We start from the raw sequence: 16005 nt of genomic DNA, 5'->3' as shown, positions 1-16005 counted from the left end.
CCCCCTGTCCTGATGGTTTGTTACAATGTATCAGTGCGGACAACGCTCTAAGCACAGCAGCACCAGTCTCACCCCGTCCTGATGGTTTGTTACAATGTTTCAGTGCGGACAACGCTCTAAGCACAGCAGCACCAGTCTCACCCCGTCCTGATGGTTTGTTACAATGTTACAGTGCGGACAACGCTCTAAACACAGCAGCACCAGTCTCCCCCTGTTCTGATGGTTTGTTACAATGTTTCAGTGCGGACAACGCTCTAAGCACAGCAGCACCAGTCTCCCCCTGTCCTGATGGTTTGTTACAATGTATCAGTGCAGACATCGCTCTAACACAGCAGCACCAGTCTCACCCCGTCCTGATGGTTTGTTACAATGTTTCAGTGCGGACAACGCTCTAAACACAGCAGCACCAGTCTCCTCCTGTCCTGATGGTTTGTTACAATGTATCAGTGCAGACATCGCTCTAACACAGCAGCACCAGTCTCCCCCTGTCCTGATGGTTTGTTACAATGTATCAGTGCAGACATCGCTCTAACACAGCAGCACCAGTCTCCTCCTGTCCTGATGGTTTGTTACAATGTATCAGTGCAGACATCGCTCTAACACAGCAGCACCAGTCTCCCCCCTGTCCTGATGGTTTGTTACAATGTATCAGTGCAGACATCGCTCTAAACACAGCAGCACCAGTCTCCCCCTGTCCTGATGGTTTGTTACAATGTATCAGTGCGGACAATACTCTAAACACAGCAGCACCAGTCTCCCCCTGTCCTGATGGTTTGTTACAATGTATCAGTGCAGACAACACTCTAAACACAGCAGCACCAGTCTCCCCCTGTCCTGATGGTTTGTTACAATGTATCAGTGCAGACAACGCTCTAAACACAGCAGCACCAGTCTCCCCCTGTCCTGATGGTTTGTTACAATGTATCAGTGCAGACAATGCTCTAAACACAGCAGCACCAGTCTCCCCCTGTCCTGATGGTTTGTTACAATGTATCAGTGCGGACAATACTCTAAACACAGCAGCACCAGTCTCCCCCTGTCCTGATGGTTTGTTACAATGTATCAGTGCAGACAACACTCTAAACACAGCAGCACCAGTCTCCCCCTGTCCTGATGGTTTGTTACAATGTATCAGTGCAGACAACGCTCTAAACACAGCAGCACCAGTCTCCCCCCGTCCTGATGGTTTGTTACAATGTATCAGTGCGGACAATACTCTAAACACAACAGCACCAGTCTCCCCCTGTCCTGATGGTTTGTTACAATGTATCAGTGCAGACAACACTCTAAGCACAGCAGCACCAGTCTCCCCCTGTCCTGATGGTTTGTTACAATGTATCAGTGCGGACAATACTCTAAACACAACAGCACCAGTCTCCCCCTGTCCTGATGGTTTGTTACAATGTATCAGTGCAGACAACACTCTAAACACAGCAGCACCAGTCTCCCCCTGTCCTGATGGTTTGTTACAATGTATCAGTGCAGACAACGCTCTAAACACAGCAGCACCAGTCTCCCCCTGTCCTGATGGTTTGTTACAATGTATCAGTGCGGACAACGCTCTAAACACAGCAGCACCAGTCTCCCCCCTGTCCTGATGGTTTGTTACAATGTATCAGTGCGGACAACGCTCTAAACACAGCAGCACCAGTCTCCCCCTGTCCTGATGGTTTTCAGCTGGATGAAAACGAATATTGCCATTCACAGACAGCAAGCACAAATAATGACAGTTATGAATACGGGTCCATTCACACTGTGCGTTCTGCATTTTGCGGACCGCACATCGCCGGCACTAATGGAATATGCCTATTCTTGTCTGCTATTGCGGACAAAAATAGAACATGTTCTATTTTTTTTCGGGATCGGAATTGCGGATGTGTGAATGGAGCCCAAAACAAAGTCTACTAGAAAGTTTAAGAGCAATGGTTACCCCCAGTTATACCCACAGTGATACCCCCAGCGGCCTCTGGAGCTTCCTGGCTTTAACCCCTTCATGGTCCACTCTCATGACCTGAAATTAGAGGGTCTCTATAAATAGTCCTGGGGGGGTTGCTGTCCCATATGATGGAAGGTCATGCGGGAGCCTAATAGCTGCTTTATGGGAAAGAATGCAGGACCAATGGCTGTGCGGGGACGGAGCTTCCTGTGGGGGTCACAGGGGACAACGTGGACCTCGGTCGGGGCTCTCAGGAAGCTTCATTAGTAGATGTCCCACCAGGAATCATCTTACTGCAGGATCCATAGCAAATACTTCATGAATAGAATGCCAGAACTACAGTGAAAACTGACACCTTGACAGAGCGGAATCCAGAGGGGAATGACACTTCTAGACCAGAGCATATGCGTCCCATTACAATGTGATGTGTACATGTGGCCCCGGGATGACATGCAGGGCCCACAGCGGACCCGGGGCCTGGAACTCACTCTCCGAACAGCTGAAGTGTTAGTGGTTTTGGCAGAACAGAGCGAGGCTTGTCCCGTAACTCTGAGCCCCCGCAGGAACAGACAAAACATTGTAACAGGGCGGCCGGCCCCCCGGGGGGCACTACCCGAATATCTGACAGTCATGAGACACTCTGGGGTCACATGTGGAACAGGGTGCAATGTGACGTAACCCAAAGGCCTCACTTAAAGGGGCAGTCCACCATAATCCTATTCTACTGTGAGGACAAAACGCAACACAGCAAGCGGACTGGAAGGGTTAACTGGGAGATTTCAGCCCTTAAAGTGACAGAATAGTGAGTGCAGCTCTGAAGTATAATACAGGATGTAACTCAGGATCAGTACAGGATAAGTAATTTATGTACACGGTGACTCCCCCAGCAGAATAGTGAGTGCAGCTCTGGAGTATAATACAGGATGTAACTCAGGATCAGTACAGGATAAGTAATGTATGTACACAGTGACTGCACCAGCAGAATAGTGAGTGCAGCTCTGGAGTATAATACAGGATGTAACTCAGGATCAGTACAGGATAAGTAATGTATGTACACAGTGACTGCACCAGCAGAATAGTGAGTGCAGCTCTGGAGTATAATACAGGATGTAACTCAGGATCAGTACAGGATAAGTAATGTATGTACACAGTGACTGCACCAGCAGAATAGTGAGTGCAGCTCTGGAGTATAATACAGGATGTAACTCAGGATCAGTACAGGATAAGTAATGTATGTACACAGTGACTGCACCAGCAGAATAGTGAGTACAGCTCTGGAGTATAATACCGGATGTAACTCAGGATCAGTACAGGATAAGTAATGTATGTACATAGTGACTGCACCAGCAGAATAGTGAGTGCAGCTCTGGAGTATAATACAGGATGTAACTCAGGATCAGTACAGGATAAGTAATGTATGTACACAGTGACTGCACCAGCAGAATAGTGAGTGCAGCTCTGGAGTATAATACAGGATGTAACTCAGGATCAGTACAGGATAAGTAATGTATGTACACAGTGACTGCACCAGCAGAATAGTGAGTGCAGCTCTGGACCAGCTGTTCCTGAGCTGCGATTACCTGTGGGTGTGGTCGCCTGTGGCTGTGTGTAGCTGCTGCTGCTGCTGCTGCTCCTGAGCGTTTGGAGGAAAATCTATCCACCTGAGGCCGGCTCTCTCCTCCCCAGGGGGAGAGTGGGTTCTCAGGCATGAGCGAGGGAAGCAAGCCCCAGGCTCCTGTTCCCAGCGGCAGGCCTTCAGGGGACAGGAGAAGCCAGCGTTTGGCCTGCATGGAGGACTCAGGGGTAAGAAGATCTGGCAGGAGTCGCAGTAATGTGGCTTCTGTCTCCCCTGAGTCTGAGGGTAGTAGGAAGAGCCGCAAGGCTGGATCCGCTAAGGAGGACCCGAATGCCAGCATGGGTGAGAGTGGCCCTTCCGGGGCCCAGCAAAAGCCGAGTGTTCACGGAGGTGAAGCAGATCTTGAGGAGGAAGGCTGGGGCGTACTGAGGGCCCGGGAGTCCATTTCCACCTACGGATCCCGGGTCATGAGCCACCTCCGTGAGTACGAAGACGCGACTAAGACCCTGAGGAGGCTCCGGGAGGAGCTGCGCGGCTTGAGGTCTTGTGTTGGAGTGGCCCCAAAGAGGAAGAAGCAGGGGCTGGAGAACCAAATAAAGCAGCTACAAGCTGACATTGGCGAGATTGAGCAAAGGCGGACTGTACTCCGAGATAAAAGCGGCCCGTTTAAGGAAAAACTCCTAAACGAGGAACGTTTTCGGAAGATGGCGGAGGAGAAGGGGCAGATGGGGCAGCAGCCTGACAGCCAGGTGGAGAAGGAACCAGTCGTGCAGGAGGAGGATGATGATGATGACCAGCAAGATCCACCTGGCAGCCTGCAGGAGCAGATTCCGTACAGTGGGCCCCCTGCACGCCAAATAGCAAGGTCACCCAGCTGCGGCTCGGGGGATGAGTATGAGACCTGCAGCCCGGGAGGGGCCCTAGTGGAGGAGATCCAGCTCCTGGAGTCCCCAGTGCGTTTCCAGGACTTATGCTTTGGTGATGAGTTGCCACCGGAGACGCCTGGGGAAGGAAAGAAAAAGGCTAAGAACACCAAGCTCCAGGAGCAGGTAAGATATGTATACACCCCCCTCCCTGGGACCCCCGGGTCGACCGCAGGGCCGGCTCACTGTATTAGCCCCTCTTCTCAGCCCAGCCCGTGTCCTGCAGTGGACTCGGTGCAGGAGAGAGGGGAGAGCGAGGTATCCGATATGGTGGTGAGCTCCGTCTCTGTTTGCAGTAACGGGGATGGAGCTGGTGCGACACCGGCTGAAAAGCCGGACAGGAAGGTTACTGCGGAGGATGAGAGAAAAATCTCTGGCGCTGGAGTTTGCTCCCTGATGGGAGGAGGGGGTGGCTCCACGCCACAGATGGCTGCAGGAGCTCCGATGGCTCCAACCGCTGATGACGCTGTTCCCTCGGGCCAGCAGAGGCATGAAGGAGCTGTCGGAGCTATGACGGTTACGCCTCCCAATGAAGGTCAAGAACTGAGGCCAAAGCCTTTGTTTTGTATTGGCGCTGCTGGTCCAGATGAGCGGCGCCATGAAAGAACAGATCAGCAGCGTTTGGATCAGCGGCACCCGGTAATGGATCAGCGGCGTCCAAAAGTTGTAAATGGTAGTACTGAGGAAGCGGAGGGCAATGATAAAAGTGGGGTTGGGGCTGTGGTCTGTCTTTTGGGGGCAGCTCCGACCCCAGGGCCCAGTGATGCTGAGGTACCAATAATTACACCAAAACACACCGGTTCAGCCAGTATGAGTGAGGGAGCAGGTGGGGGGCAGAAAATTATTTTTAATAAAAATATGTCTGGGGGTTTGGATGGTGGAGTGAATGTTGTTAGCAGGGAAGGAAGGGAGGTCGCAGAATCTGTTGTAAGTAAGGCTGGTTTGGGGATGGAAGATATGGAAGTGGGTGGTGGAGGGTCTTTGGTAAGCGGGGAGGGTGTGGAACCTGGTCCGGTTGCCCCCCCGGCTGTGGCAGCCCCTGTGCGCAGTTTTGCTACTGTCACGGCCGGGGTGAGTAGGGGACCCTCCTTGTCCTCTGGCTCTGGGGACGGCGTTTTGCAGCGGCGTCTTCTGGAGGCTCTAAAGAGAGGGGAGAGCACAATCAATGTAGAGGGGAGGGAGGTTGATCTATCCTTTTGGATAGATAGGCATGGCCTCTCAGCCTTCCGAGAGCAAAGGAGCGGGGAGACCACGTGGTCCCTCCCGACAGCTGGGCAGGGTGCTCTCCGTAGGAATGTGGTCCGTCTGAGGTGGAGGGGCAGTGATACATGTCCTTCAAGATCAGAAGTTGTTGAGCTCCTTCTAAAGATGGGCTTCAAGGCGACAGACATCTACGCCTTGATACATCCCTATGGGACCCCTGAGTTCGATGTCAGCTTTGTTCGGCCGGAGGGACTTGAGCTCTTCTGGTCGAACTATGAGATGGCAAAGGACGAGCCCAGCTGGCGAGATTTTGCCGTCCAGGCAGTGTCTCGTCAGAACAATGTGAAGAGGGTGACCGTTCTAACCCGTAACGAGTCACTCTCGTGTATTGACATCATGACGTGGCTCGGCCGATATGGGGAGGTGGTGGAGGTTCCCAAGAAGAACAGGGATGAACATGGCATCTGGTCTGGGGCCTGGACGTTCATGGTAAAACTTAGGCTTTTAGGAAACAGTTACTCACATACCATCTGCCACCTTCCTTGGAAGGGATCGCATCCAGATTTTCTACCAGGGTCAGCCGAAGCTCTGTCACAGATGCGGCAGCCCCACACACTTCAGTGCTAACTGCACTGTACAGAAGTGCGCGCTGTGTGGGGAGATTGGCCACCTCGCTGCATCATGTGCAGAGATTAGGTGTCACCTGTGTGGTGACTTAGGTCACCCATTCAGTCGCTGCCCTCATTCCTTTGCCAATGCGGTCAATGCCCCGGCGGGAGGAAGCCGTGAGGCCAATTCTACTGGGGCAGGGGCTGGCAGAAGTGAAGGAACAGAGGGGCCAGGGAAGAAAAGTAAGCAAAAGACGCCTGCCCAACTGAGGCGTCAGGAAAATCGCCGAAGGGAGAGGGAGATGGGTGAATCCCGGGAACCTCAGGCAACTGGGGAAGCTGGGATGACCCCTGATCTCACCCCTGAGACTGCTGCTACTGCTGAGGCCCAAAGGGACAGTGAGCTGGATGAGGAAATTAGGAGGATCCAGGAAGAGGAAGGTGCCATCTCCTCATTATCCCCCCATGACGGGGGAAGTGGGGGATGGCAAAAGCAGGGTAATAAACGTACAGGGAAAAAGGGAGATTTAAGATCTTCTCCCACCCGCCAGATGCCAAAGGAAGGTACAACCAACCCCCCTCTGATTAGTCTCTCAAACCGGTTCCAAGCCATTGGTGACACCTCCCCCTCCTCAGGGGAGGGAGCCGGTGGGGAGGTTTCGGGAGTCGCGGTGACACCTGGGCCTGCGGGGGACGCCGAGCCTCCTTCTACTGGGGAAAACATGTCCTCAGGGGTGGGGGCTGGCTTGGAGTCAGAGCACAAGGGCAGAGGTGAAATGGACACATCTGTTTGTTTGAAGAGGGGTAAGCCATCATCTGATGAAAAAGTTGGTGGGGGCAGTGGGAAAAGAAAGCCATCTAATTCAATCACCCATGATGGCGGCACTCACTCCGTTGACGCTGGCGTCCATTAATGTCGCCAGCATTAAGTCAGATACGGCTAGATTTGCGGCCTTTGATTTTTTCAGCCGGGTTGAAGCTGACATTTTGTTTTTGCAGGAGACCAGGCTGCCAGATTTGGCATCTGTATTTAAAGCTAAAAGGGAGTGGCGACGCGGATCCTCCTACTGGTCTCTTGCGGCCGAGCCGTATAGCGGGGTGGCAGTCCTTTTTACTGCACCGGTAGAATGCCGACGGGTTATTGAATTAGAAATGGGGAGGTGCCTGATCCTGGATGTCCTCATGAGGGGACAAGAACTTCGTCTAATTAACATCTATGGTCCCCAGTCCAAGTGGGACCGTAAGTGTCTCTTCATGAGGATCAAGCCCTATCTTTTTACAAGTCGGCAGGTGGTCTTTGGAGGGGACTTCAATACTGTCACGAGGCCCCAGGATAGGGGAGGTTCCAGGGACAAGCTGACTTACGACAGCATTGCGCTTAATAAAATAGCTAGTGAGGCTCGTCTGGTGGATGTCCACATCCGGCACACCCCAGGCCACCCGGGGTTCACCTATCATAGGGCTAGTTGTAGGTCTAGAATAGACAGGTTTTATTTAAAGGAGGAAGCCGTCTCTTCAGCCGTGTCCGCTGTGGAGGTGGAGTTCTCCGACCACTGTATGATTTTGTTTTCTCTGAATGTTGCAGAGACCCCCCGAATGGGAAGGGGCTACTGGAGGCTCAATTCGTCTCTCTTGGAAGAAGCGGAGATAAGACAGTCCTTTGAGGATTTCGTTCAGAGCCAGGTACCATTGCTGGATCTCTGCGGCAGTAAGTCTGAGTGGTGGGAGATCTTCAAGGAAAGGGTGGGGAGATTCTTCCGCCAGCTCTCGAGCCTTAGGAGTCTGAGTAAGTATCGCCTGTATCAGGGCCTGAGGAGGAAACTCGAACGTCTTGTCTCGACTGGGGGTAGCCGTGAGGAGATCTCCAGAGTGAAGTCTTTGCTTATGAGGTGTCAGTACGATAGGCACGCATCTTTGGTTTTTGAGAGGGATTACGGGAAATACCGCTCGCCCGACCCTTACAAAAACTGCAGGATGTCAGTGAGTAGTAAGATTGTGTCAGGACTGATTGATAGTACGGGTTCTCTGAGAAGGTCCAGATCAGGGATTCTGGAGGTTGTCAGATCCTTTTACTCACATCTCATGGCAAGGAGGGATCTTGATCGTGATAAGATATCGGCTTTCCTGACTGAAACTGTCCCTGAACCAGGGGTAGACCCCTCTCTTGACGGTTTGACGGAAATGATCAGTGAAGAGGAAGTCAGTCTGGTGATTGAGGGGCTTGCTCCCAAAAAATCACCTGGTCCGGATGGCTTAACATCTGAGTTTTACAAGACCTTTAAGGACACCTTAGTTCCCCTCTTGACTGAGGTATTAAATGAGTGTCTCTCCTCGGGTACTCTACCAAAGTCAATGAGGAGGTCGGCCCTGATCATCCTGTCAAAGGGTAAAGATCCTTTCCACATTGAGAATTGGCGTCCCATAGCGCTCCTCGGTGTGGACAGAAAGATTTTGGCAAAGGTGCTATTTAATCGGCTGGTGAAGTTTGCACCCCAGCTCCTTTCTGGGGCCCAGCATTGCTCTGTTCCCGGCCACAGTACTTTTAGTGCTGTGCTCAGTGTCCGGGAGGCCGTGGAGCAGGGCAGGGCAGGTCACTGGAAGGGGTACATGCTGTCCTTGGATCAGGCAAAAGCATTTGATCGTGTTAACCACGAGTACCTCTGGTCTGTCCTTCTGAGATATGGCCTGCCCGGGGGGTTTGTTGATTGGCTTAAGACCTTGTATGCAGGGGCAGAGAGTTTCCCGCTTGTGAATGGTTGGATTGGGCGTCCTTTTGGGGTGGGATCTGGGGTTCGCCAGGGTTGTCCTCTGAGCCCGCTTTTGTACGTGTTCGCGATCGATCCCTTCCTTAGAGGGGTTGATCGTGGGCCGTTGGCGGGCATCGGGATGGACCGGGCGGCTCCGGAGACTACACTGAGGGTGGTGGCGTATGCTGATGACGTAACTATCTTTGTGTCTTCGAGAGGGGAGGCAGAGTGGGTACTGTCTGAGGTAGAGCGCTACTCAGAGTCATCTGGGTCCAAGATCAACCGAGATAAGTGTGAGAGTCTCTGGCTGGGAGGTGGAGATCCTGGTTTTGATCTCCCGGACACCCTTCCAGAGCCCCAGGAATCTACAAAAGTCCTCGGCATTGAATTTGGCCAGGGGGATTACCCCCATCAAAACTGGGATAGCAGGCTTAAGATTGCCGCTCAGAAGGTGGACCAGTGGAAGGGTTGGTCTTTAACCCTCAGGGAAAGGGTGAACATTATCAAAACCTACCTGATCCCTTTGCTGTTATATCTGGGCAGTGTGTGCGTCTTGCCGGAACCTTTCTGGACTCGGGTCTACAGTCTGTTCTTCCAGATGTTATGGGGAAACAGACTGAACCTTGTCAAGAGGGAGGTTACTTACCGTACGAGGAGACTAGGAGGGTTGGGTATGGTCAACCCTGTGGTGTTCCTGGTGAACACCTTTATTAAGATTAATCTCTCGAACCTCTGGCAAGAGAGGGCTCCTCTGTGGGTAGCCTCCTGTCGGGGTTGGTTTCGGCCTTTCTTCCAGGAATGGGAGACAGGGGGGCAAGTGAAGGATCTCCGCACACCACATGGGCATCTCCCGGCTTATGCTGCCCTGGTTCTGAAGGTATTACGTCGGTGGGGTCTGGGGATGTGGGAAATCAGGACTCAGTCAAGGAGACTCCTTGACCAGAGGGTTCTGTTGACCCATTTCCAGAAACCTCTGGCCCTCAGGGACTGCCCAGGTCGGGATCTGAGGGTTGGGTTACGGCTTTTAAATTCCAATAGGATCCCCTTGAAGTTCTTTGACTTGACTTGGCGCTGCTTCCATGGGAAACTGTGTGTGAGGGACAATCTGAAGTGTAGGAGCTCTGAGGACAGGGGGTGTCCCCGTGAGGAGTGCGGTGGTGTGCTGGAAAGCATGGACCACTTCCTGCTTCATTGTCCCTTTAACACAGAGGTTTACACCAGGGTGGGGACCTCCATTGGCTGGCCTAGGCTGGTCACTCTCTCCTATGCGGAATGGGCCTATGGAGCATTCAGACACCTGGGTGGTAGGGACCTTTGCACTTTATTCCTAGTCAGCTCAGTGGTCAGGTACTACACGTGGCATGCACGGTGTTTAGTTTCGACGCAACGCAAAATCCTCCCCGAGGATGAGGTGGTTAGGAACATTCTCGGAGACCTGGTGAAGGTGCGCTCTCTGGAGTACGAGAGGTTGGGGGCGGGTAGAGCCTCTCTCCTCTGGAGGGGTTTTGCCTTTAGGGTACCCTAGCCTGTTGTCTCCCCTCCCGGTGGTGGGCTGAAGCTGACACTGTAGATTTTTGTTTTGTTTTGGTGGCTGTATGAGGACATAGGGCTTGCAGGCGCCAAACTTGGGCTTTAATGGGTTGTGTGTGGCTGAAAAGCCTCACGGTGGGTGGTGAGGTTAAGGTCTACTATGTAATGTACTATGTAATGTAGTTTATATGTCTTTATGTCTATATATATTTGTATATTTGTATAGGTTGAGTTGTCGGGTGTAGTGTTAGGTTGGGTGGTGGGTAAATGGGGGGAGGGTTCCATGGAACATTGGGGACTTTGGGACATATAAGAAAATCCTGGGCTGGTTCATGGACGTCTGTTATCATGTACTGGGGGCATGGGATGCGGGACCAGCTCAGGGACCAAAAAAAAAAAAAAAAAATAAAAAATAAAAAAAAATTAAAATATATATATATATAATATATAAAAAAAATTGTGTGTTGCATTGGGGTGGTGGTGGGTGGGCTTTTTGTAAGTTTAACTTCTGTATTTGTTAAGTGTAGGTAGGTGCAACCGGATCAGGAAGGTTAGTACATGTACATAGATATTGTAAATATTGTACATAGCTGGTGTTCTGTGGCGAGTGGGCTGGACCGGTGCTGTCTGCGCCGCGCTGAGGAGCATCATGTCCTGTATGGTTGGTTTGGTCTCTGTTTTATATATTTATTTATCTGTTTGTTTTAAAATTTTAATAAAAGAAATACAGGATGTAACTCAGGATCAGTACAGGATAAGTAATGTATGTACACAGTGACTGCACCAGCAGAATAGTGAGTACAGCTCTGGAGTATAATACCGGATGTAACTCAGGATCAGTACAGGATAAGTAATGTATGTACATAGTGAGTGCACCAGCAGAATAGTGAGTGCAGCTCTTCCCCCTCAGCTGCAATCCCCTGAAGATGCAGAAAACCATCCCATTGCTGATTAGATTGTTAGTTTCTGAGGCAAGTCTCACTTCAGTCGTCGATGACTATTCCTGTGTACACGTCCCTTCAATACAAATCTAGAAGTCTCACTTCCACCGCTTTACAGTCTCTGTTCAGTGTGTTCATATATTACAATAAGGCCTCTTGCCCACGACCGTCTGCCCTCCGAGATTTACAGTCCGTGAGCGGCATTGATGGTGCTCCCGGGATTGCACAGTATCACGGATTACTATGATGCTGTGCACCTCTGGCCGCCCGCGGGGCTATTGTCCCGCACTTATACGATCATATGAAGCTTTGTGCTCCCGATCATTGCCGCTCACGGACCCTATATCTCGGAGGGCAGACGGTCGTGGGCAAGAGGCCCAGAAACGTCGGTGCCACAGATTCCAGCTATAACAGGGGCACAGATTATATATGGGGGGGGGGGGGGTCGGCTATTCTCTCATGTTCCTGTACATTGTGTTATCAGGAGGATCTCCTTTACCTCAGCACAGAGATGAACTCACAGCAGGAAATGAGCCATCTCATTAACCCTTCCCCCACCGCAGCCAGCAGAGCCTGGGCTATATGCGAGCATGACCACCTGGTGGGACTGATCCGACCACATCCAACTATCCTTGAAAAACTGTCCCAGCAGAATGGAGACTTCATAAATACCAAAATTACCAAGTGTCAGTAGTGGAGGAGACCTGGAGGACATCTAAACTGGAGATGATTCCTGAGGTCAACATGTATGGTCACAGGGTCCCCATAATATATCTCCTCTCTACTATAATTCTTAAAACGACAAGCTGACCATAAGAGCTTACACTCTACAGGAGAGAGAGGACCTCACTGACCATAAGAGCCTACACTCTACAGGAGAGAGAGGACCTCACTGACCATAAGAGCTTACACTCTACAGGAGAGAGAGGACCTCACTGACCATAAGAGCTTACACTCTACAGGAGAGAGAGGACCCCACTGACCATAAGAGCTTACACTCTACAGGAGAGAGAGAGGACCTCACTGACCATAAGAGCTTACACTCTACAGGAGAGAGAGGACCTCACTGACCATAAGAGCTTACACTCTACAGGAGAGAGAGGACCTCACTGACCATAAGAGCTTACACTCTACAGGAGAGAGAGAGGACCTCACTGACCATAAGAGCTTACACTCTACAGGAGAGAGAGGAGCTCACTGACCATAAGAGCTTACACTCTACAGGAGAGAGAGGACCTCACTGACCATAAGAGCTTACACTCTACAGGAGAGAGAGGACCTCACTGACCATAAGAGCTTACACTCTACAGGAGAGAGAGAGGACCTCACTGACCATAAGAGCTTACACTCTACAGGAGAGAGAGGACCTCACTGACCATAAGAGCTTACACTCTACAGGAGAGAGAGGACCTCACTGACCATAAGAGCTTACACTCTACAGGAGAGAAAGGACCTCACTGACCATAAGAGCTTACACTCTACAGAAGAGAGAGGACCTCACTGACCATAAGAGCTTACACTCTACAGGAGAGAGGACCTCACTGACCATAAGAGCTTACACTCTACAGGAGAGAGAGGACCTCACTGACCATAAGAGCTTACAGTCAACAGGACAGAGAGGACCTCACTGACCATAAGAGCTTACACTCTACAGGAGAGAGGGGACCCGCTGACCATAAGAGCTTACACTCTACAGGAGATAGAGGACCTCACTGACCATAAGAGCTTACAGTCTACAGGAGAGAGAGAGAGAGGACCTCACTGACCATAAGAGCTTACACTCTACAGGACAGAGAGGACCTCACTGACCATAAGAGCTTACACTCTACAGGAGAGAGAGGACCTCACTGACCATAAGAGCTTACACTCTACAGAAGAGAGAGGACCTCACTGACCATAAGAGCTTACACTCTACAGGAGAGAGAGGACCTCACTGACCATAAGAGCTTACACTCTACAGGAGAGAGAGGAGCTCACTGACCATAAGAGCTTACAGTCTACAGGACAGAGAGGACCTCACAGACCATAAGAGCTTACACTCTACAGGAGAGAGAGAGAGAGAGAGGACCTCACTGACCATAAGAGCTTACACTCTACAGGAGAGAGAGGACCTCACTGACCATAAGAGCTTACACTCTACAGGAGAGAGAGGACCTCACTGACCATAAGAGCTTACAGTCTACAGGACAGAGAGGACCTCACTGACCATAAGAGCTTACAGTCTACAGAAGAGAGAGAGAGAGGACCTCACTGACCATAAGAGCTTACACTCTACAGGAGAGAGGGGACCTCACTGACCATAAGAGCTTACAGTCTACAGGACAGAGAGGACCTCACTGACCATAAGAGCTTACACTCTACAGAAGAGAGAGAGAGAGGACCTCACTGACCATAAGAGCTTACACTCTACAGGAGAGAGGGGACCTCACTGACCATAAGAGCTTACACTCTACAGGAGAGAGAGGACCTCACTGACCATAAGAGCTTACACTCTACAGGAGAGAGGACCTCACTGACCATAAGAGCTTACACTCTACAAGAGAGAGAGGACCTCACCGACCATAAGAGCTTACACTCTACAAGAGAGAGAGGACCTCACTGACCATAAGAGCTTACACTCTACAGGAAAAGACTAGTCTTAATTATATTAATTACACAAGGAATCTCATTATCGGTAATTAGATGACCGCTATCTACAAGAGCAGTGACTGACACACTGTAACGCATCCCCATGTGCTTCATACACTTTGTGCAGTGTTATTGGCTGCAGATGTTGTTACATGTTTTCTTATATTATACTTTATTGATAATTACAGCAGTGATTTGTTACAATGTATCAGTTTTAAATGTTGTGCGCAGTGCTGACGCCCCCTCTTCCGTCACATTACTGTATATTATATTCTATCCTGGCAGCTCGTTACAATGTATCAGGGGACACTAACCTTCCAGTAACTTTGTTACTGTGTATCTTGGATAGAACCCAGTGCTAGAGCGTTATATGAGACAATATTTAATCATTGCAGTTGCTTTGTTACAGTGTATCGATGGATATAGTATTGAGCTCACTTACGGTATATAACACTATACTGTATCACAGCAGGGCTTTGTTACAGTGTATTGGTGGATATAGTATTGAGCTCACTGACGGTATATAACATTATACTGTATCACAGCAGGGCTTTGTTACAGTGTATCGGTGGATATAGTATTGAGCTCACTTACGGTATATAACACTATACTGTATCACAGCAGGGCTTTGTTACAGTGTATTGGTGGATATAGTATTGAGCTCACTGACGGTATATAACATTATACTGTATCACAGCAGGGCTTTGTTACAGTGTATCGGTGGATATAGTATTGAGCTCACTGACGGTATATAACACTATACTGTATCACAGCAGGACTTTGTTACAGTGTATCGGTGGATATGGTATTAAGCTCTGTACCTTTATATGAGATTTTACACTATATCACAGCAGGGCTTTGTTACAGTGTATCGGCTGATATAACATTGAGCTCTGTAGCGTTATACGGGACTTTACACTGTATCACAGCAGGACTTTGTTCCAATGTATCGGCGGATATAACATTGAGCTCTGTAGCGTTATATGAGATTTTACACTATATCACAGCAGGACTTTGTTACAGTGTATCGGCGGATATAACATTAAGCTCTGTAGCGTTATATGACACTATACTTTATCACAGCAGGACTTTGTTACAGTGTATCGGTGGATAAAACATTGGGCTCTGTAGCGTTAAATGAGACTATACTGTATCACAGCAGGACTTTGTTACAGTGTATCAGTGGATATAACATTAGGTGATTATAACGTCATTCTCTATACCATGCGACATAGAAGAGCACAGGGGATGGCGGTACAAGGTGCCTGGTCCCCGGCCCAGAAGATGAGAGAACAGCAGAGATGAGGGGGTTACTTACCGAGAGTCTTCTGTGGGGCGGTTAAAGGGGACATAACAAGAATAATGTACAAAATCCATATCCAGGGCCATAGAGCTGCAGGCGGCGGACTACTTCCCCAGCGTGTCCTCATGTCAGAGTGTGACTCCTTCTCTCATCTTCCAGCTAGTGAGGGGCCTCTATATATATCTCAGTCCTCCCCTCCTCCCCGGCCTCCCCCAGTGACATGCAGCCTCCCTCTGCTGGCCAGGCCCCTGCACCTCCTCACAGATTCCAGATGTAAGGCAGTGTCTGCAGGGTGGGTCCTGGCTCTGCAGGGGTTAAGGGGATGTGATAAGCAGATTACAGCGCTCAGCAGGGTATGATACCAGTCACTCGTTACTGATCCCCCATTTCCTGCCCATGCCTCATCAGCTAATCAAATCATCAGCAAATAGAGGAGACCCCAGGAAATGAGCCCCCTGCTGTCCGTATGGGGGAAGTGCGAATACACATTGTAGTGTGTGTATGAGGAGTGCGCTGTCTGTACATACAGTGTATTAGTGTAGTGTGTGTATGAGGAGTGCGCCGTCTGTACATACAGTGTATTAGTGTGTGTATGAGGAGTGCGCTGTCT

At 50.3% G+C, this 16005-nt stretch overlaps 1 protein-coding gene across 1 annotated transcript in view; it reads right to left on the bottom strand.

Moving 5' to 3' along the window:
- LOC122938907 (disintegrin and metalloproteinase domain-containing protein 33-like) overlaps positions 1–15682 on the bottom strand; it is a 79214-nt gene extending 63532 nt beyond the window's left edge. The window contains exon 1 of the mRNA XM_044294778.1: positions 15411–15682. Coding sequence (XP_044150713.1) covers positions 15411–15522 — 112 coding nt within the window. The 5' untranslated portion in view covers positions 15523–15682. The remainder of the gene's footprint in view (positions 1–15410) is intronic.
- Positions 15683–16005: the final 323 nt, after the last annotated feature.

The sequence above is a fragment of the Bufo gargarizans genome, chromosome 1 (assembly GCF_014858855.1).
Source record: "Bufo gargarizans isolate SCDJY-AF-19 chromosome 1, ASM1485885v1, whole genome shotgun sequence".
Lineage (NCBI taxonomy): Eukaryota > Metazoa > Chordata > Amphibia > Anura > Bufonidae > Bufo > Bufo gargarizans.
Note: the sequence above shows the minus strand (reverse complement) of the source record. Positions and strands in the feature narration are given on the sequence as shown.